Genomic DNA, 20,898 nt, shown 5'->3' on the forward strand with positions numbered 1-20,898 from the left:
AAATTTTTTATTAGAAATTATTACATACATGTTGTCCAAGAACTGCTGTCAATACTGGTTTTATATAAATGGAGGTGAAAAATAACCAAACATACTTCTCTGGACTGAAGTAGTAGGGAAACATTTCAGTCACATTTTCACCAGAGTGAAAAGGCTTAGCATTTTGCTACTGATCATCTCTAACAATCTGAAAAGCTATACATGTATCCGGGAGGACTGGAGTAAATATACATTAGCGACTGAATTCACACACTGGATGTTATCTGACTGATAAATCTAAAATACTGTCAGATTGTCCTGATGTGCACATCTGAGGCTTGTTTTTTTTATTACTATTCTAATTTCTACAAAAGGTCAGTTAACTTAGAAAAAAATGTTTTGCATGAAATAAAAATACTGAAATTTTTTGTGTGGGGAAAAAAGTTCTTTTTCATTGCCACTAACAAAAAAACAAACAAACAAAAAAAAAAGGTGCTCAGTGAAACTAACTTCCAAGAAGCAATTTGCTGTTAGTCTTTGATGGGAAGAGGTCAGGCGTAGTGGTGCTGGATACAGGCCTTCCCAGGACCACCACCGGTCTGAGGTACTGTAGCTGCTTGATGGCCAGGTCCCCACACCCGGCCAGGGCTTTGTCCAGGATGGACTTCAAGTTTTGTACTGAGGTGAAGTCTCCAGTCATGGCGTGGGGCTTCACCAGTGGGGAGTGGGCGCGCCGGCTGCGGGTGTGAGAGATCCCTAACTGGTTGTCCTCTTTCAAGGAGCAGCCCCGTTTCAAAGTCTCTTTGCGTTTCGCCGGTTCGTCTTCCTCTGCCGGAGTCGAGTCTTGAATGAACTTCAAGAAGGATTCCTCGAAGCCCATTGGCTTGTAGGTGCCGATGTCAAAAGAGGTTGGAGAGGGGCTTTTAGACTTGGTTTCTTGGATGTCGAGAGGCTGTTCAGAGAGTTCGTTTTTCCGTTTCAGCGGCTGGCGGATGGGGGCAGTGGGCGGTGGTGATGGAGACGCCGGCGGTGTTTGTGGTGGTGTAGCGTTTGTTACTTTATCATCAGAAGCAACATGAAGCGAGCATGGAGGCGAGAGAGCCACAGTGACGGGACGAAGCAGTGGTTTGAATTTGTCTAGTATCGATCTTTCATCCTGTTTTGTAGCGCTGTCTGGTCTTGTAACTTCAAGCACCTCCTCAAGAGGCTCTTCCTTGATCTCTTCCTCTTTAGGCGCCTCATTTGCAACCTCAGGTGGAACCTCCTCGTTTTTTTTCTCTAATATTTCCAGAGACTCAGGACTTTCCTCTCCCTGCGTTTTGGCTTCGACTGCAGGAGGACTCTGAGGCTGCTCCTCTGCATTTTCCGCTTCAGCTTTGTCCTCCGTTGTCTGAACCACCCCAGGTGACGATTCTCCCATAATGGGGGGCCTGGCGGACTTCCTTTGGATCAAAACCTCCAGCTGCTCTGCGTTGAAAACAAGCTTGTCTTCATGTTTGCAGAGATCTTCTTGTTCCATACGGTGCACCCCCTTGTAGTGGCGTTGCAAGCTGTGCAGGTAGGTGACAACAGAGTCGCAGTCTTGGACCATGCATGGGTACGCCACGCGCAGACAGCGGTCCTGACACATTTGTAGTGCTTCCTCGTGAGATCTCAGCACAAAGTCACTAAAGGCGTTTCTCCTTGGCTTCTCGTTTTTACTCAACGCCTTTTTCCCATCAGCATCGCTGACGTCCTTTTTGTCCGACTCGGTTGTCCCTTCGGACTCTGAATTCTCAGTGGTGGGTTCAGAAGTTTCATCCTTACAAGAACTCTTTTGCGCAACGATCACCTTTTTTTGGCAGCCAGAAACCGACTCTTTGTGCGTGCTCTGCAGCCGTACCACCAGTGAGTCATAGTACTCAAAGTGGCTGTAAAGAGTGTGTTTCTTAAGGTCCTCATTGTGGCTGAAGACCTTTGAGCAACCATCGAATTTGCATTGTATGAGGTCTGGAGGCCGGGAGTGAACATCTCTTGTGTGCCTCACCAGACTGCTTTTAAGGTGGTACGAGGCAGAGCATTTGGCAAAGTGACACTTGAACTGGGGCTGAGGTTCATCTGAGTTTGTGAGAGGTCTTTTCTTTGCAGGTTCCCTTCTAGCTTCAGGACTGCTGTGCGCATCACCGTCTTTCTCCAAAAGGAGTTGGGAACGATTGTAGTGATGCACCAACTGCAGGTGGCGGACGAGGCTTCCCTGAGTGGAAAAAGAGGCATAGCAGTTTTTGGCCACACAGTGGAACGGATTACTGAGTTTATCCAGCATGTAACACAGGTTGCTTTTGGCCACGACACGCCTTGTTCGGATCTGCTGTGTTTTATCCTCCTCACTTTCCTCTTTCTGCTCATCTTTATTCTCCGATTCATCCTCTCCTTCTTCCATTGAGGAGTGATTGCTGCCATTTTCTCCGTTCTCACTGGTCCCGGTCTCTTCCTTTGCCTTCAGCTGCAGCATCTCCTCGGCCTCCTTTATAACTTTCTCACTGTGTTGTGGTGTTGGAGAGCCTTTGTTTCCTTCAAACGGCTCAAAGCTCAGTTTCTCAAAGTAGTCCTCAGTCATCTTATGCACTTGAAGATAGTGGGCCTTCAGGACTCTCTTCTCTCTGTGACTCTTGGCGCAAAGTTGGCATTTGTAAGGCTTGAATGAGGAAGTCATCAGCTTGGCCTCATCGGGCGAGTGGTTGTGAATGGAGACATAGTGTCGCAGCAAGCTGTAGTTTCTTGCAGTCCGAAAGCCACACCGTTTGATTTCGCAAAGATATGGCTTGGCTGAAGCTAACGAGTCATCCTCCTCCGCCGTTACCAATGATTGCTCTGCTTCGGATTTTACCCTCTGCTCCAGCAAATGGCGTTTCTTCTTGAGCAACACGACAGGAGGCTTCGCTATGATCGCCTGGTGAAGAGACGACTCAGACAATATAAAGTCTGAGTTTTGCGAACTGTGAGACGACGAGGGGTCAAGGGTTAGATTGCTCAGCCCGATAAGGATTTCGTTCAGAGCGTCAGTTTTTGCGTTAAGGCTTAAGGAAGTCGTTTCATTTGGTGTGGTATCACAGGACATATTCTTCTCTTTGCCTGACTCAACGGGCAACAATGGAGAGTGCTCTTGTTCTCCACGCTCATCGATCTCTTGCTCCATTTCCATCTTGATCTCCTTGAGCATCTGCGGATTCTCCACCTTGTCATTTTTTTGATCTCTGTTTTCCAGCTTGAGATGTTCCGGGTGAGCACACTTTAGATGCCTCTGCACGTCTCTGGCTCTGGTAAAGGTCATTCCACACTTCTCAAAGCCGCACGTGAATTTGCTTCCATCGAAGCACACAGCCACCAGTGTTATCATCGCCTTGGGCTCACTGAACTCGGGTTCTTGCAAAGAGGAGCCAGAACTGATCGACTGAGAGTTCAGGATATCGCCGTTTATAGCATCCTTCACATCGGCAGGCTTCACAGGGCGGACCATCACCTCACGGACAGCCTTGAAGAATTTCCGCTTAGCCCTTCTCTGCGCCTCAAAGTCTGTTTCGGTGAACGTTTTGTTGTGTGTGGATAGATGCTTTAGGAAGTCCCTTTTGGATAAGAAGTATTTTTTACATTCACCACCACTGCAGGTAAAGGCAGCGTCTCTGAAGTGCTGCGCTTCGTGGTGGTAGATCTGCCCCAGGTCGGAGTATGTGACATAGCAGCCCTTGAGCTCGCATTGGTAGTTCAGCTGAAAGCCGTGAGTGTGCTTGTGCATCACGAGTTCATTGGACGTCCCGAAACGAGCGCCACAGCCGTGGACCACGCACATGTAAGGTCGGTCGCCGTAGTGAACCTTCCTGTGTTTGCGGTGATGGTAAGCCGAGACAAAGTGGCGTCTACAGAAGACGCATTTTTCCCTTTTGTCTCGCATCTGATGGAAATATTTCACATTTTCATCTCCCTTGTGCTCCGATTTTAGGTGGACGTATAGATACTTAGAGTGTTTAAAGATACGAGTGCATTTGGTTGCCGGGCAGGGATACACCTCGCGGTTCTGCAGCTTGAAGTGTTTGTCGATGTAGTCGAAGGTGATGTGCTCGTCACTCTCCTCCTGCTTCTCCTTGTTCTTGGCCTGTTCGACGATATGATGCAACACGTCCGGGTCATGCGTGGATTCATAGTACAGCATCAACGAGGGGTCAACGGTGATCTCGCCCGGTTCAACGTCATCGTCTTCATCCAGTTGCTTCTGTGCATCTTCGGTCTTTATGCTGTTCCGAGTTGGAGGCTCGTGAACCGGGATGTGTCTCCTCAGGTGGGGAATCAGATCCTTTCTGCTCCGGAAGTCCTCCAAGCACACAGGGCAGGGGTGATTGCTCTTGTCTGAGTGTCTTTTGGAGTGATGAATAATCTGTATGTCTGTGATGGATCTCTTACAAATCTGACACCGCAGCTTTGACCTTTTTATCTCACACCCTCCCTTAATGCCCATGTGGTTATTCATCTGATTTTTATCCGCATCAAGACCCCCATTTATCCTGCTGTGGGGTTCCTGCTCTGCTTTAATTTGAGGTCCTTGTGGCTCCTGCTGCTTGGCCTTCTCTTCCTCGTCCTCTTCCTCCTCCTCTGACTCTGGCCTAATCCCTAGCAGTGATACGCAGTGGTTTTTAAGAGTTTTCCAGTCCCAGAACTCGGGATCAAAAGGCCAGTCGGCTTTCAGCGCCAGCAGCAACTCGCAGCGGAGCGAGTTGGGGATAACCTCACCCTCGTCGTACTTTTGGTCTGGCCGCATGTAGAGCTCCTTCAGGCAATTGAAGGCTTCCTGGCTGGTGCCAAGGAGGAACTCCGTCAGCTGGCAGGCACGCAAAACTTCCAGGTCGTTTGGAAGGAGGGAGGACACCATCTTGCATATGGATGTTCTCGTTTCTGAGTCGTCTTGCTTCGGAAGTTGAAGGGCTTTGACACAAAGCCCCACTGAGGAAAGTACTCCAATTTCCTCTGCCTGAAAAAAAGAGAAAATCGTTAATATTAACACATTTGTAGATAATTTGTTTGTTTTTTTTTAAATGCAGAGTAGGGCTGGAAGTAAGTGGCGAACGAACCTCTGCCTGGATCACACGGACCAGGTACAGCAGATGTTGGACCGTTTTGGCAATGGCACCAAGCTGAAGGCATCGTTCTCGCAGAGAGGTCAGCGAGGGGTCAAGTCTTCTCTGAAGCTTACTCCACAACGATATCAAATCCCTTTCAATCAAGAAACATAAGAACATTTTCAAATAGCACATCCACAAAGTCTGTGATAAAAACTGGCCATAAAATCTCTAATTGGTGCAAATTCATGAAAAGGTTTTTAATTTGTTAGAGTTAAGATGCAGACTGAACCTGGTTAGATTAAAAGTTGTATTTTCCAAAGATAATGTGATATTCACGATTCTAAGCCAGTTAATTTATCCAAACCGAGAGGAAAAAATGGCTCTTTTGGGTTGTAAGCATTGCAGATCCCTGAACCAGACTAGTGGGCTCACCAGGAGCAGTAGAGACTCTGCTGCTGCAGCTGCTGCGTTAGGAAAGTTGTGCAGAGAATGAAGGCCGTGTTCTCCTCTCCCTCCGACTCCAAATTGGATGTGATGTCCAGCACGTCCTTACAGTCCAGCCTGGAAATCTGAAGAAGGAAACAGCTCATCATTCAGACGTGAGGAACCAAAGACAAAAAGTAACTATTGTTGCAAGAGGGCCAGAAAACGGTAAGACAAAGGCTACATGTGCAGTTACTTTATTTTTCAGACTATCGGAACAGAAGTTCATGTAAAGTACTTTTATTTTTCTGCTGGTTTGGAGCTCAGTAAGCTGTAGAAATCAATGAATTCTCCTCCATTTCCTCAGAAAGACAACAGACTTCTTTATGCAGAGCAAGATGTCTTATCTACAAGGCTTAAAGTAAAAAGAAATCCTGAGCCCAAAACTTATAGTTATGATAGAAATTTACTATAGCGCTGCTATTGCCACAGTTTAATAAAAGGTGTCTTTGAATAGTGCAACAATTGCTTCTAACAATACAATTAACAAGCTAAACACTCAAACTTAAGTAAGACTTCAGTACATTTCAACTCAAAACAAAATGTAAAATGTCTGTGCCCTAAAGGTTAGCCTTAAAGGCAAAAATCCCTCAACATTAAATAAGAGTCCTTTCAGTCAATGTTTTTGCAAGTAATTTAGAACATGCAACATTACCAACTAAATCAGTGTTTCTCAACCTTTTTTGGCCCAGTGTCCCCCTAGCCTTTATCCAGGCCCCTCACCGCCCCCAACAAAGAATTTGTAGGCTACTTTGCACTGACCATTATTTTATTATTAATAGTACCATCACTATTGTAGATGTTTTGATTTTTATGCTTGTTTCTGCATTTATCATCAAGATAATTTTCCAGAGAACAAAAAAGTCATGTGAATAGAAATTATTTTCACAGGTGTCTAAGAAAAATGCAATGAACATTCAAGTTAAAATTGGTAGGCCTAACAGCAGCCAATCAGAGTGGATAAAATATTCTTATTCTTTGAATTTTTCTAGTTGTTAAATATTCCACAAAATGAGCAGATAAATGATGTTCAACATGCCAGTTTAAACTTTGATCTATTTGCAAAACGACTGAGCTCTGCAACATTAAAACATGGATATAACTGTAACTACATTTATCATAGCTCTTCTTCTCTTCAGTGTTTCTATCGTTTCTGTGCTGCCTTCAGGAAAATGGGACATCAAAGTATCTGCCTTCAGGACGTCATCACAACATGGCTCCTCTATTAACCCTCCAACAACATTTATAGCAGCGATTCACTGAGAAGCAGCTCCTATAATGAGCTCAGCAGGTGTTTGCTAATTGCTGCTGGCTAGTCTGAAGGAGCTGCTCTGAAGCTTAAAACTTCCGCTCTGAGGAGGAGCTGTGCCTCGAAGGCGGAGCTAGAGCCACCCTGCCATTTTCCGCATGACCGGTTGCGATGGAGATTAAACGATTTCTCAAACAGGCATCAAAGAATCAAATCAACAATCCAGGTTTGTTGTTGATTAGGGAATAACATCATAACATGATGTTAAGCTCTGAAAGGTTAATTTTACATCTGTTTTTGGCATTTTGGAAAAAAAAATTATAAAATGGTTACATCTTTAAATATTGGAAGAAAAAAAAAAAATCAAGAAAAAAAGCAAGAAAGGATTTCAAAAGCATTCGTAAAATCTAAAAATAAAAAAGTTGAAATGTGGCAATTTAAAGAAACATACAGCTGAAACCAGAAGTTTACAGACACTGGATAAAATGACATTTTTCTGCCTCCGTCTGAAGTGAAATCAGACCAAACTTCTCCTTTTTTTTAGATGAGATGAAATGATTTGCTAAATAAAACAATGTCAGATTTATTTAATAATGTCTTCAAAATAAGAACTGTACCATCTTTAAACAATGATGATGATGATGTCATAGCTTTGGAAACTTCTGATAGGTTATCAGTGAATTGAAAGCAAAGAATAAAAGTTGAGTAAAACTAAATAAAGAGGAGCCTTGCCTCCATGATGGCCTCCTCGTTGGGCAGCAGCAGGCACAGCTGGGAGACGTAAATCTGCCGGAACATTCCCTGGTTGGAGATAAGGCTGCATTCGGCGCAGGCTTTGGCCAACACGCCGGCCTTGGCGACCTCCCCCATCTTCTCCAGGTGCTTCACCCGCATCTCCATGAAGCCCTCGCCCTCCAGGCTAATGTACGCATTAACTACACACACAAAGCAGGAGTTAATATTCATGCCTGAAAGATAAAGTAAGTGGAAATGGGCGATTTTTTTTCTTGCTTTCTTTTCTAAAAATACAAATAAAAAATTGCAAATGGCAGAAAATATTAAATATCAAAAAGTGGATTTTATTTCCATAATCCCTTCCCTGAGATGTACGACAGAATATTAGAGCCAATTTGTTTAATTATTTCAAATTTAAAATATTTTATTGACTACACAGGGAACTTAAATATCAATGTAACTCACATTAGTTCAAATTCATCAGAATTACTGCATAGGGTGATGACTGTTGGCAGTTATGAGAATATAGTCAAAATATTAGCAGAAAAAAGCCATTTTACTAGAAAAAAAGTCTTAAAATTTTTAGAAAAACTTTGTTTTAACAAGAAAAAAAGCTTAGTTATGATCGGAAGTGACTAGCTCAGTGTGTAGTTCTCCTTTTCGAAATAGAGTTTGCACGATTGTTTCAACGTCTTGATCAAGTATTATCTGTAAAACTTATACCAAAGATGCTCAACATTTGTTATTTTAATTTTTCGTTGGGATTTCTAATAAAATTACTACTTTATTATCCTGAAATTACCGTTTTATAACCTTGGTCCTAATATTCTGACTTGAATTCAAAGTCTGAACAAATAGAAATGCGTTTGTCAAACAAGATGAACTATGAAAACCAATGGAGAACATTGGTGAAAAAAATACAGATTTTCCAAAAATAAACTCTTTAAAAACCAAAAATTAAATGAATTAATGGCCCAGCTCTAGCGGTAAGTGAAGGCAGAAAGGGGGCGGAGCCTCACCGTCCTCTGGGCTGGTGGTCTGGCCGGTGAGCAGAGCGTTCAGGATCGGGTTGCTCCATGCTCCACCTTCTCCCGTTATCTGCAGAAGTGCTTGGAGGTCTGTGCTTCCATACTGGATCAGCGTGTCATGGGCAATCTGCGGCAAAAACAGAAACAAATTCAAGTCACTTCAACCCGAAACCCAATACGAGTATTTTTATACATCTGCTGGTCTGACTGTGTTCTTTCAGCAAACTGTCTTTTCTTGCATCATTTTAAATGCAAAATCATGCAGAGTGAACTGAGCATCACACTAAGGCAGTGGTTCTTAACCTGGGTTCGATCGAACCCCAGGGGTTCGGTGAGTCGGTCTCAGGGGTTCGGCGGAGCCTCTGTMGCGGRGGTAAAGACACACTTGTGTAAAGTCGTGATGACGCCCCGCTKTGCCATCACTTGCTGCAGAGGATCACGTTACATTGCTTAGCCAATCAGAGGATCACGTTACATCGCTTAGCCAATCAGAGGATCACGTTACATTGCTTAGCCAATCAGAGGATCACGTTACATCGCTTAGCCAATCAGAGGATCACGTTAAATTGCTTAGCCAATCAGAGGATCACGTTACATTGTTTAGCCAATCAGAGGATCACGTTACATTGCTTAGCCAATCAGAGGATCACGTTACATTGCTTAGCCAATCAGAGCTGCGGAGGAGCCCNTTAGCCAATCAGAGGATCACGTTACATTGCTTAGCCAATCAGAGGATCACGTTACATTGCTTAGCCAATCAGAGCTGCGGAGGAGCCCAGATTGAAGGAGCTCCACTCTCAGCATGGATTTGAACTTGTCTTTAATTACTTCAGCAAAGCTCACAGTTTTTACCACATTCTATAGTCTAAATCTGCTCCTTAGTCGCATCTTTTCGGGGTTGGTTCTGCCTCCAGTGGTGTGGGGGTGGTAACACAGCTAATATAATTACATTACTAAATCAGAATACCGCAAAGTATTTTGTGTGTTAGGGAGTGTGGGGGGTTGAATAAGAAGGGTTCGGTGAATGCGCATATGCAACTGGGGGGTTCGGTACCTCAAAAAAGGTTAAGAACCACTACACTAAGGAAATGAGGAAGGGCGGGTCAGTGGAGAGTTGAACCCGTTTTCATTCAGTCATCAACAGAAAGAGAAAAAGGCAGGAAGAAACAATGAAGCCGATAAATTAAAATGAGGCCGATAATTTTCATTTATCGTGCGATTAATTGATTTATTGCTTATTGATTAGTAAATTATCGTTTCAGCCCTAAACCCAATATGACTGTTTGTAGCCTGAGCATGGAGTTCACACAGGGACAACATGCAAACTCCATGCAAAAAACCTCCAGCCAGAATTTCAGATTCCAAACAAAATCAAAACAAATCTTGGCAGCCTGGACACTTTGATTGGTCGCTGGTTTCCAGGAACCAATCTCCAGCAGTGTAGGAAGCATAAAGCGCCAACACCAGTTCAACACTGGAACTGGTGGGGTGGAAACCTCCACAAAATGATTTCCATCTGTAATCCATCAGCAAGCAGAGCTGTGAAGGTTCCTACCTGCACAGAGTGGTGGAACTGAAGCCAGGCTTCATATGGGATCTCATTGTCAGGCACCGACAGCAACAGTTCAAAGCAGCTCCTGCACGAAATGAAAACAAGATGGCCGTCAATCATCTCTACACTTACAGCGCTTGTTTTTACAGTAAGAACAGAAACACCATGTACTGTACGTAGAAATTATTTCAAAGGTAGTCTCTAATGATGATAAAAAAATATTTTATTGGTTATTTTTAAGTGAAAATAATCAACTCCACATATAGGGAGAGATTGAAGCCTTTCACCTGCCATTAAATTGGATACAAACCCAGTTGAATTCATTAATGTTTAAAAAAATAACATTCACTGCAAAAATACAAAAATGTTTTAGTCTAGTTTCTAGTGCAAATGTCTTGGTACACTTGAAATAGGACAAAACTATAAGAGTTTATTTCAGGTCAATAATTCCTTAAAAAGTTCTAGTTTCAGTTTCACTGTCAGATCATTTCACTTAAAATAAAGACATTTTTCACACAAGTAAAATAATCTGCCAATGGAACAAGCATGTTTCTGTCAATATTAAGAAACTATTTACTTAAAACAAGTTCCTATATTGTGCTTAAAAGTTACTTATAATTTATTTGTTTCTTATTTTAAGTGCACCAAGATAATGCACCAGAAACTAATCAAAAATACTCTTAAGAGTTTGTGTTTTTGCAGTGTTTCGATTTAAAAAAAAATTTCTCTTTTCTTTACTTCTGACACTTAATGGAGACGCAGATCTGATCTAGAGCATCTGGTCACAGTTCCTGTATTTTCCTCCTTGTGACAAAGAAAAGAAACAAAGATGAAAAATGTATTCAACCAGATGCTAATGATCTATTTTTACCTCATTTTCAGGCACCATTTTCCTCGTCACAGCTGTTAGATTTATTTAAAGAACAGTTTTTTGTTTTTTTTCTGCACCGTGTTAAATTAAATGTGAACTGGGGAATATTTAGGAGAGGATTTTGCAGAATTATATGAAAATATGATTTGCAAATACATTTCAATCAAATTTTCTCATGTAACCGGAGCCTGAAGGAGAAAAACCGAAAACCTGCTTTAGCAAAGACCAGAGCTGCAGCGTTTTCTAAATTACTATCGTCATCTTGCTATCAATCCATCGCAACCACAAGGGCCTGCTGGCACAAAATGTCTTCACAGATACATGACTTAAAGTGCAAAATATGAAAATTCTGAATGTCAAGGACATATTTCTATTTCTGATAGCATCTAAAACACTTGCTTTATATTTCAACTGAATGCTTAAAAGAGGTTGCAGATAAATTCACAAAATAATTCTAACAAATATTCAAAGATTGATGAGCAAAGAAAAAAGTCGTGCAAATTTTTCATCAGGACGGTTTTAAAGAATCGTTTGGACGGCAAAAATAAAATCTCACCAAATATTTTTTGTCTAGTTTTTATGGAAATATCTTAGTACACGTGAATTAAGACAAAGCTAACATGCAACTATTTTCAGCAACTAACTTTTTAGCAAGATGTCGGAGCTTGTTTTAAGCTAATTCTGTAATTTTGATTTTAAAAAAGGTCCATTTACACTTAACACGCAAGTGGAACTTGCAGATTTTAAAAATCAAGATTAAACAATTATTGACTTACTGAAAAGCTACTATAACTTACTACGAAACTGAGTTATTTGCATTAGAAAACTAGATAAATTACTGTTCTGTTTTTGCAGTGCGATCTCTGCTAAGGAAGAAGCGCGACTGATTCTGGTCTAAAATGTTTGAGGATTATTTTCGTTACGTACAGAGCGAGCCTCTTCAAAACGAGCCCCACTCTGTCGGACTCTGCGGTCAGGTGGGATCTGGCGGCGGCGAAGCAGTTAATGGACAGGCAGTAGACCTCCAGCAGAGGCAGACCGTGCTCGATGGAGTTCCTGCTCCCAGCGTAGTGCATCAGCGCCTGCAGACAGACAGACAGACAGCAGAACAACAGTCAGGAAACGTTCCGGTTAAATCTGCCCGCTACGGCGGCGGCGGCGCGCTACGCCGTTCTAGATGGACAGGAAAAGAAAGGAGGAGGAAATTTCTGACAAAAATGTATTTTCCAACTCAGAAGTTGACACTTTTTTCTTGAAAAATGTTGAAATAAATCTAAATATTTCTGGGATTTTTCAAGCAAATTTTCAACTTTTAAGACTCAGAAATGTTCTTGATTATTCTAGGAAATTTCTGAGACTAATTCTAAGGTAACTAATTTTTAAATTCAGAAATTTCCTCGTTTTTTCTAGACGACTTCTGAGATTCATCTCAAAATGTGAGTTTTTCTAGATTTTTTTTTGTCTTTTCAAACTCTAAAATTTCCCCATTTTTTTCTAGAAAACTTTAGATAAATCTCAAAATTTGAGGATTTTTTTTCAAGAAATGTTTTAACTTTTCAAAGTCAGAACTTTTTATGTTTTTTTTTTCTATAAAATGTCTTCAATAAATCTCAAACTTTCTGAGTTATCAAAGCAAATTTAGGTCGACTTAAAGCTCAGAAACTTTCATGCTTTGTTTCTCATAAAGATCTCAGATTAATCTCTAAATTACAGGGTTTTTTAAAAATAAATGTACTCCTCTTTTCCCCCACATCTTTAATGGACCAACACACCTCCTGTCTGGCATACTGGGGGTTTTCCTCCATGGGGAAAAACCAATCTGCACCTGTTGGATCCCAGTTGACAGACTGAAGGTTGCTTTTTGATTGGGTCTGAGGGGAATTGACACACCTGAATCTGCACCTCAAAACCAGGAATAACAGCAAAAAGCTGCTTGTAAACATTAAAAAACAGTAAATGACACCAAACTGAAAAATAATCTAATATTTTTCCTGCTCAGCAGCTTTTTGTCGTTTGTTCAGAAACAATAAACCAGATGGGAGGATCCAACATTTTCACCTGGTTTCACCTGCCTGCAGACACAACGAACATCTCAGGAGTCTCAATTATCAGACAGGAGAAACTTTTCGCTGAATTAATTCCCCTCAGTCTAAATATACAACAGCCAGGAATAAAGTTCCAGCCCCAGAGACCTGCATCAGCAGACTAATTAACTCGGAACTACTTCCCACTTAAACTCAGTGACACACCTAATTGTTCGTCTCTCTACCAACTAAAGGGAAAGTTTTAACAGTTTAAGCAAAATGTCAAAAAGAAAACGATTAAATTGTGTATTGCTATAGGAATTAAAAACAAACTGAGACAAGTTTTAATCAAGAGTAAAACGATTAATCGTGATTAATCAAAAACTTGTCAACTAATTTAGTAATTGATTGTTAATTGGAGTAAACAGTCAAAAAGTCAATTTGCTAAAGAAAGAAAAACCTAAGAGCAGAAATAAAGACAAAATTGTAAAAAAAAAAAGTATATTCTGCATTTAAGATAAAAAATAAACCTTCTTTGTTTGTAAATATGTTCATTTTGCTTCACTTGGTTAAAATTCTGTAAAAACAATCCATTAATCATATTTTGCTACAAAATTATTAGTCAATTAATCCAAATAATCAACAGATCAGCTCTACACTGTATGATGTGAAGTCAAACAGAAAGAGATTTTTTTATTTTTATATCTTCAGCTGCAGATGCATCTCTTGCTACAAATGATCAAACTTATTGTATAAAAGCCAATATAATGCAAATTGCCAATTTTCTTATTTAGAAAAGAAAGTATTTGAGTCTTTTAATGCATTTCTAGTAATATATAAAAAGGGTAAAGTGCTTAAATGAACAATTTGCAGAATGTAACAAATTTTTAACCGATTAATCGGTTAGTTGAAGCCTTAACCAACACAACAGAACAAATACAATGATTAAAATACATTTTCTCATGTTCAGTTCACTCTGATACACATCAGAGGTTAAAACGTTCTTTACCCGTTTTATTCCCAGAACACAGAAAAACTCACCTGGGACTCTTAGCTGCATCCAAGAAAAAACTGCAGCTTCATATTCAACAGAAACGTTTTATTTTGTCCATATTTTGTCTTTATAAGCCAATTAATTATTATAAAATAGTAAAAACAATCAAGCTGCACGGATGGAAGACTGTTGAGAATGGATTAAATATTCTTCACCTTTGTAAACAAAATATTACTGAAACAAAATAATAATAATAATTTACATTAATTATCATATTTTGCCTCCTCAAAGGATATTTGATGAATTTGAAAGTATTGATCGATCGTCTAATTAGATTTTTTTTTTGGTCATTTTTATATTAAATAAATGCATAAGTTGGTTAAAGACAGAAAAAGGTTAATCTGAGCCAAACTTTTACAAATTATTAATTCAAATTATCTCTCAACAAAGATAGTCACTGTTACAAATTTATAAGATGAACTTAAAAAATAAATTATTTATTTACTAAATGTACCTTTAATTTGTATTCTTTTAAACAACTAAATCAGAACTATGCTTTGGTATAAAACACTCATTAATTCCCTTTAATAAGTATTTTTTTTAGGGAAAAAAATATTAAATATATATTAATTTATCTTAAACATAAAAATCCTGGAAGAATGTCAAGAACGTATGCAATAATGTCATTTTTTGTAGAAATGCAGCAATATTCAACATTAATATTGCTGCAATAGCTGATATTTAACCCGATATGTTAAAAATGATTTGCCAATACAGATGTTAATGCCAATATTTTGAACTTCCCTAATTTTTGGCATTCGAGTTGATTTCAGAAGACGACCCTCCCGGCCTAAGAGTTAAGAATATTCTTTATGAATAACCAGGTTTTAGTAGAGCCTCAACTCTCTCAACATGACTTTTGCTTTTCATTTTATATTTTTAAATGTTTGGATAAGGGGTGCAATGATAACTTTGACCCCGATTTCCTTAATTTTGGTAAGTTAGTCTTATATTATATCCACTATCTTTTTAAAAAAAGCCACTGTCCTCTTTTGCTCTCCTGTGAGATGTGTGTGCAGTTAACAATGGTCATCCCACTGCTGCCAACTTAGCAACTTTGTTGCTACATTTAGCAACTTCTAAAGGATTTTCCAAGATCCTTGATCGGCCTGAAAACTGCAATTGGTGCACCGCTTTTCAAAAACCTTTTTGAAATAAAACAAAAGGTCGTGGTTACATTTAAACATTGTGCATCCCAGTGTTTGCGTGGTGATTTATGGTCATTATCAATCAGAAACAACATGGCAGAGAGTCCGGTCACCACCCAAACCGGGTGGTCACCAGTCTGGAAATCATAAACAGATTAAGTTATCAGTAAGGTGCAGAACCTTTGACATTTTGGGGTAAACACACCGCGATGCTGCCCCGCCCCACATGCATGCAGCAAGGCATCATGTGCAAACTGGAGCGATGTCATGAGCTAATCCTGCATTTTCATATTTATTTCCCAAACAAAAAGAAGCCAACTGAGGTAACGGTACAGCTAAAACTAATTTAACATAATAAGCGGAACCAGCAAACAAAACATAAAACATATTGCAAATAATGTGAATTTCCCCTCCAGCAGGAATGTGATTTATTCAACTGAACGCACCGAGGAATATTAGTAAACACGCAGCTGGTTTCTAAATAACGGCTGGGAGGAGAGCAGCAGCAGCAGCTCTTCATGTTTTCTATGAAAAAAGACCAACACACTCCTAGCGGAGCTAACGTGAAGCTAATGATAGCTACGATATACACATTACCTGACAGAAGTTGTCGCAGTACTCCGTGGAAGATGCCACGGAGATTTCTTGCTGTCTGAGAACGTCTTCGAAGGCTCTGAGCGTGGCCAGCAGGGTTTCCATCGCGATGACAGTATCCTCGGCCGCATCCAGGGCCCAGTCGTTCCAATCGTGCTCCGCTTCGACATTATTCTCCGCCATCTTCGCTCTCCGCCACGGCGCGTATGCAGTGCAACCTGGTGCTGCTTTCAGGGGCCGTCCGAAATTTTAAACACGTCAGAGGAATTTTACCTGTGGGAAAACCAACCAAAAACACTAGAAATTTAAATGTGAGAGCAGAACTTTCTGTACAAACACCGTTTCATTTATAATAAAAAAGTACTGTAATTAAATTACACAGATTGAACGGAGATTCCCTCATTTCAGAAAGTGAAACTCATACCTTCCTAAAATAATGGCTGTCATTTTTTGTCAAAATTTTTATAAAAACCTAAATTATCTTTTGCCATGAAAGATGTATTTTTTTTTCTTTCTTTTTTTTCAAAATCACCTTACTTAAGCCGTTACTTTAGGAAGGTGACAATATACAATCCAAGTATGAGATTCCATTAGTGCCAAAAATATGTTTTCACATTTGCGTTACAAATGCACTTACACGCCTTTACATATACATACATGCACACCTTACATAAGCTGTGTTTTCTGTTGACTATATATTTGTGCAATTTGACATTTTGAAAATAACTTTGCTTAAAGGAAGCATGCCAATTTAAAAAATCTCTTGTCTCAATTTTTAAACACATCAGAGAAACTTCACCTATAGGAAAACCATCCAAAGACAGAAAACTTGTCCTTAAGCATAACATTCTGTACAAACGCCATTTCATGTATAACAAAAGATGTACTGTAATAAAATTAAATCATTGTAGACATAGTGGACAGAGATTCCCTCATTTCAGAAAGTGAAACTCATATTGTCACCTTCCTAAAATAATGCCAAAATCAGTTTAGGTTAAAAAAATGTTTTAATCTAAATCAACTTGTGGCATAAAATAGTTGTGATTTGTTTTTGCCAAAATCACTTTACTTGTGCAGTCATTTTATGAAGGTGACAATGTATTATATAGATTCCAAACCTGGGATTCCATTAGTGCCAAAAATATTCTTACATGTCTGCTTATATGCACTTAGACACCTAGCATTACGTAGGCATACTTAACTTACGTAAGCTGCATTTCCATTGACCATATGTTTGTGCAATTTGACATTTTAAAAATAACGTTTAATGGAGACATGCCAATTTATAAAAAGAAAACTCTCATTTGTTAATAACAATTTAGAAACTAGAATGAGGTGGGGTTTTTTTGGCTTATTTCTCAAAACTGCAATGAAAACATGTTTTATGCATCACATCAGTCACATGATTAACAACAAAATGTTTCCACTGGCATAAACCATGAAGAAGAAGACAACAGGAAGTAGTTGGAGGGCCAATTACTCATTGTGTGAACAAACTTATTCATGTGACTTTAATTGTGCCCCAGAAGTGAAGCTAAATAGCTTATCATTGGAGTCTGATTCAGTGCTAACTGTTAACAGTGATTAAAAAATTAAAACCTGTGTATTTTGCAAGTTACTGAATGAACATTTTACTTTTATCTAATTTAACCCATCATGTTATTTTGCTGTATGAAAAATATCATGTGGTTGTGGAACTATCCCCAAGTCCTTTGTCTACTATTCCTTTAAGTCCTCGTACTAGACTAGGAAGGGAAATATACTGGCACATCAAACCCACCAAGAATTTTTTTCAACAGACTGACAGAAATATATTTTTTGCTCTGATGGAACTCCATATATTTACACAGATAGTGAACTATTTCAAGACTTATTTTCTTACTTGATTATTTCGGCTTACAGATGATGAAAGTCTTAATTTCTGTGTCTCAAATTTGCATGAAATAAAAGCTTGATATATGACAATACATCTACGTATATTTAATGAACAGACATAGGCAGAGGACCTAAAAATTACATGGTATCCCAACTTTAACATATTTTTACTCGAAAAAAGGTAAGAAATGACCATCCAAGAAGTTACTTAAGTAATAGTAAAAAGTTTCAAACCTTTTTTCAATTTGAAATATTTTGTAATTTCATTTTTTTTTTTTTGCTTTCAAACTTTATGGCCCCAATTTAGCTCATTGTTTCTCTCTTCACTTGGCGCCCCCTGGAGGAGAACAAATTAACTGCCGCGATAACCCGGAAATACATTCTATCTCCCCTTGGTTGCACGTGCAGAAGGTAAGCAAAGTCTGAAAGTCGGTCTGTTTCGGGGGTTTTAGATAAAATTGGGTTCTATTTGTACTTATTGATCATCTTCTGGTTTGTTTGTGATGTTTGGAGCGAAGCGGATAGTTCTGAACGGTTAAATCTGACATTAAGCTCATTCGTAGTCCTTTAAACGCATTTTTGTTTGAATGTGACGTCAGAGTCCCTGCTATCCAGCTGTTGTAATGATGTCGTGTTTTCCAGTCCTGCTCGGTCCAGCATGGGGAAGTCCAAACAGACCGGAAACCATAAGGGCGACAAGAAGAAGAACATCGCTAAGAAGTGGAAGACGAAGCGCCGGACCAAAGATTTAGACCAGATCCACTCGGACATGAAGCCGGAAACCGCGGCCAAGCTGCTGCGTCAGGACGTGGACTATGACGTAACGGGATGCGCACAACACTACTGCTTACATTGCGCGTGAGTATTTCCTCTATACAGGTAGAAATTGAGTTTGTTAGTAAATGTTGGTTAACAGGTTTGACTTTCCTTTCTTCTTTCCTTTGTTCCTTCATGTTTACTTTCCTTCCTTCCTTTCTAGGTTTTCCAGGTTTGATCTTGAAACTTTGCTGACTCTAGAAATATTTGTAGAAACTTATGTTCCGTTTATTGACACATTTATTCATTAAAAGTCAAAATAAAGTCACCGATAACTATTGACCGCCTGACTCTTCTGCTATGTGTTTGTTGACTTCTTCTCCTACAGGCGATACTTTGTCGACATGCGATCCATGAAGGAGCATTTCAAAACCAAAGTGCATAAGAAGCGGTAGGTGGCAGCATCATTCTGGGGAGAGAGACGTTTGTACCTGCAGGTGTGTGGCGGCTCACCTGTGTGTGTCTGCAGGTTGAAGCAACTGAGGGAGGAGCCGTACACGCAGGCGGAGGCGGAGCGCGCCGCAGGGATGGGATCCTACATCGCCCCGAAAACCGTAGAAGTGAAAACGCAACCTGTGGAGGAAAACATGGACTGAACACTGCTAAACGCACAGACTCTCATTAACAGAAACCTTCTGTTATTTATTATCATCACAAAGCTGTGATTTTTATGGCGGCTTGTAACTTTCTGCCTTCTATATCCACGTAAACATGGAATAATAAACTAAAAAACTACATGTTAAAATTCTAGTTTTCTCTGAAATCAATGAATACTTAAAGGTAATTAATTATTAGTATGCTTTCGAGTTGATGTAATTTTGCAGTATTCAAATAAAAAACTGATTTGGTAAGACTGATAAAATGATATTTAAAGGGGATCTTTTCTGCAAAAAATTCACATTTTGCACATTTCTTCCATTTTTCTTTGCTGCTTCTAGAAACATCAAAAGTGCTTAAAAAAAAACACCAGGCTGATTTCTGGCAATAATTTCATGTTTTCTTGTGTCTAGAACTGCAATGTAACAAATTAGCAGGCATAGCCCGTTGCCTAGCAACCTCTAGCATAGCCTAGCTCTGTTACCCAGCAACCTCAACTGAGTTCCAGCATTTGGTCAGGTGGTTTTACCGCTGTATGCGCTGTACAATGGCTGCTGGAAAAGACAAGTGTTAACAGCAGACATTGGATAAACATATGTTTATTTATCTAATGTCCTTGGTGGCTATGCTAACTTAATTGGTAAAATTACAGGATTTTAAACAAATTACAGGATTTTAAACAAATTAATTCCTTATTTCACAAATGTATTTTAAAATTTCAGTTCAAATGCAGCACCTAATAAATTCATAATCTTAATATTTTTCACATTACCCCTATAAACGTCGATGTATTTGATTTTGATTTTATGTAAGCAAAATGTAGTTGTTTACTCTGGTTTTATTATTTTCAGGAGAGTTTATATCTCCAGTTCTGATGGAAAAGCAAATGTCCACCTCGGTTGATTTGGGTTGAAAAATAACAGCGGCTTTCTTTCTGGCACAAAAACGTGTAATTGACTCTTAAGGAGACATTCTTTGGATGGTCAAGGGGACCCTGCCCCTTTAAATGGGAGTCCCGAGCCAGCACGTCAAGGTGCACATATTTACGAGTCATACGGCGAAAACTTCCGGTTTATTTTCAAAATAAATACGCGGTCAGCTTGCCTCAACGTTTTTATTGTAACTCAGTTCAATAAGCAATACAAAGAATAAGAAATTAAACAGTAATGACAAATTTACAACATAAGAAAATTAATTCCCAGCTGCCTTTTTAAAAAAAATTAACTAGAATTAAATGCAAATAAAGTTGATATAAATTTAGGTTAATTTAGAGAAAAAAATATGGATCAGACATACATGGATTTCAATATGCAAAGTAAAAAAAACAAACTTTGCAAGCAATAAGAATGTGCAAATAATGGCAAGAAGCTTATTTACAATGAGAAAAATACAGCAAGAAGGCATATTGAGTCATAGTTGATTGATAGTATAGAGTGCTAGGGGTGGCAAAATTATATAAATAAACACACCATTAACAAATTAAATGTATAAAATTGTCAAAAACTTAATTAAATCTACCAATACATAATTAAACATATTAAATTAAATAAGTTAATAAATAAATACACCAGGAAATCATCAATTAAATGTAAAAATAAATATTTAAATAATGAATTTAAAGAAAAGTATTTAAAGAAAACTTTTTTGAAATAAGTTTAATTATTTCACTGTGTATTTTTTTTATTTTATGGCTCATGTAAAAGCGATCCTATAAAATAATTTAAACAGTCAAAAACTATAAGAAGCCACCTATGACGGCACATTGGGGCTTTCTCTTTTTTCAGTGTACCCACAATTGTCTTT

The 20,898-nt window shown here is 39.2% G+C and overlaps 2 protein-coding genes across 2 annotated transcripts; one reads left to right on the forward strand and one right to left on the reverse strand.

The window, feature by feature from the left end:
• rlf (RLF zinc finger) lies at positions 1–19,025 on the reverse strand. The gene is made up of 9 exons (XM_008399901.2): positions 18,952–19,025; positions 15,811–16,080; positions 11,915–12,069; positions 10,120–10,201; positions 8,556–8,691; positions 7,534–7,736; positions 5,502–5,638; positions 5,079–5,220; positions 1–4,978 (listed from the first exon to the last, which is right to left on the reverse strand). The coding sequence occupies exons 2-9, from the start codon at positions 15,988–15,990 to the stop codon at positions 485–487; spliced, it is 5,529 nt and encodes a 1,842-aa protein (XP_008398123.1). The 5' UTR covers positions 15,991–16,080; positions 18,952–19,025; the 3' UTR covers positions 1–484.
• znf593 (zinc finger protein 593) lies at positions 17,994–19,363 on the forward strand. The gene is made up of 4 exons (XM_008399903.2): positions 17,994–18,093; positions 18,325–18,540; positions 18,827–18,889; positions 18,968–19,363. The coding sequence occupies exons 2-4, from the start codon at positions 18,341–18,343 to the stop codon at positions 19,092–19,094; spliced, it is 390 nt and encodes a 129-aa protein (XP_008398125.1). The 5' UTR covers positions 17,994–18,093; positions 18,325–18,340; the 3' UTR covers positions 19,095–19,363.
• Positions 19,364–20,898: the final 1,535 nt, after the last annotated feature.

Source organism: Poecilia reticulata, linkage group LG22 (genome assembly GCF_000633615.1).
Source record: "Poecilia reticulata strain Guanapo linkage group LG22, Guppy_female_1.0+MT, whole genome shotgun sequence".
Lineage (NCBI taxonomy): Eukaryota > Metazoa > Chordata > Actinopteri > Cyprinodontiformes > Poeciliidae > Poecilia > Poecilia reticulata.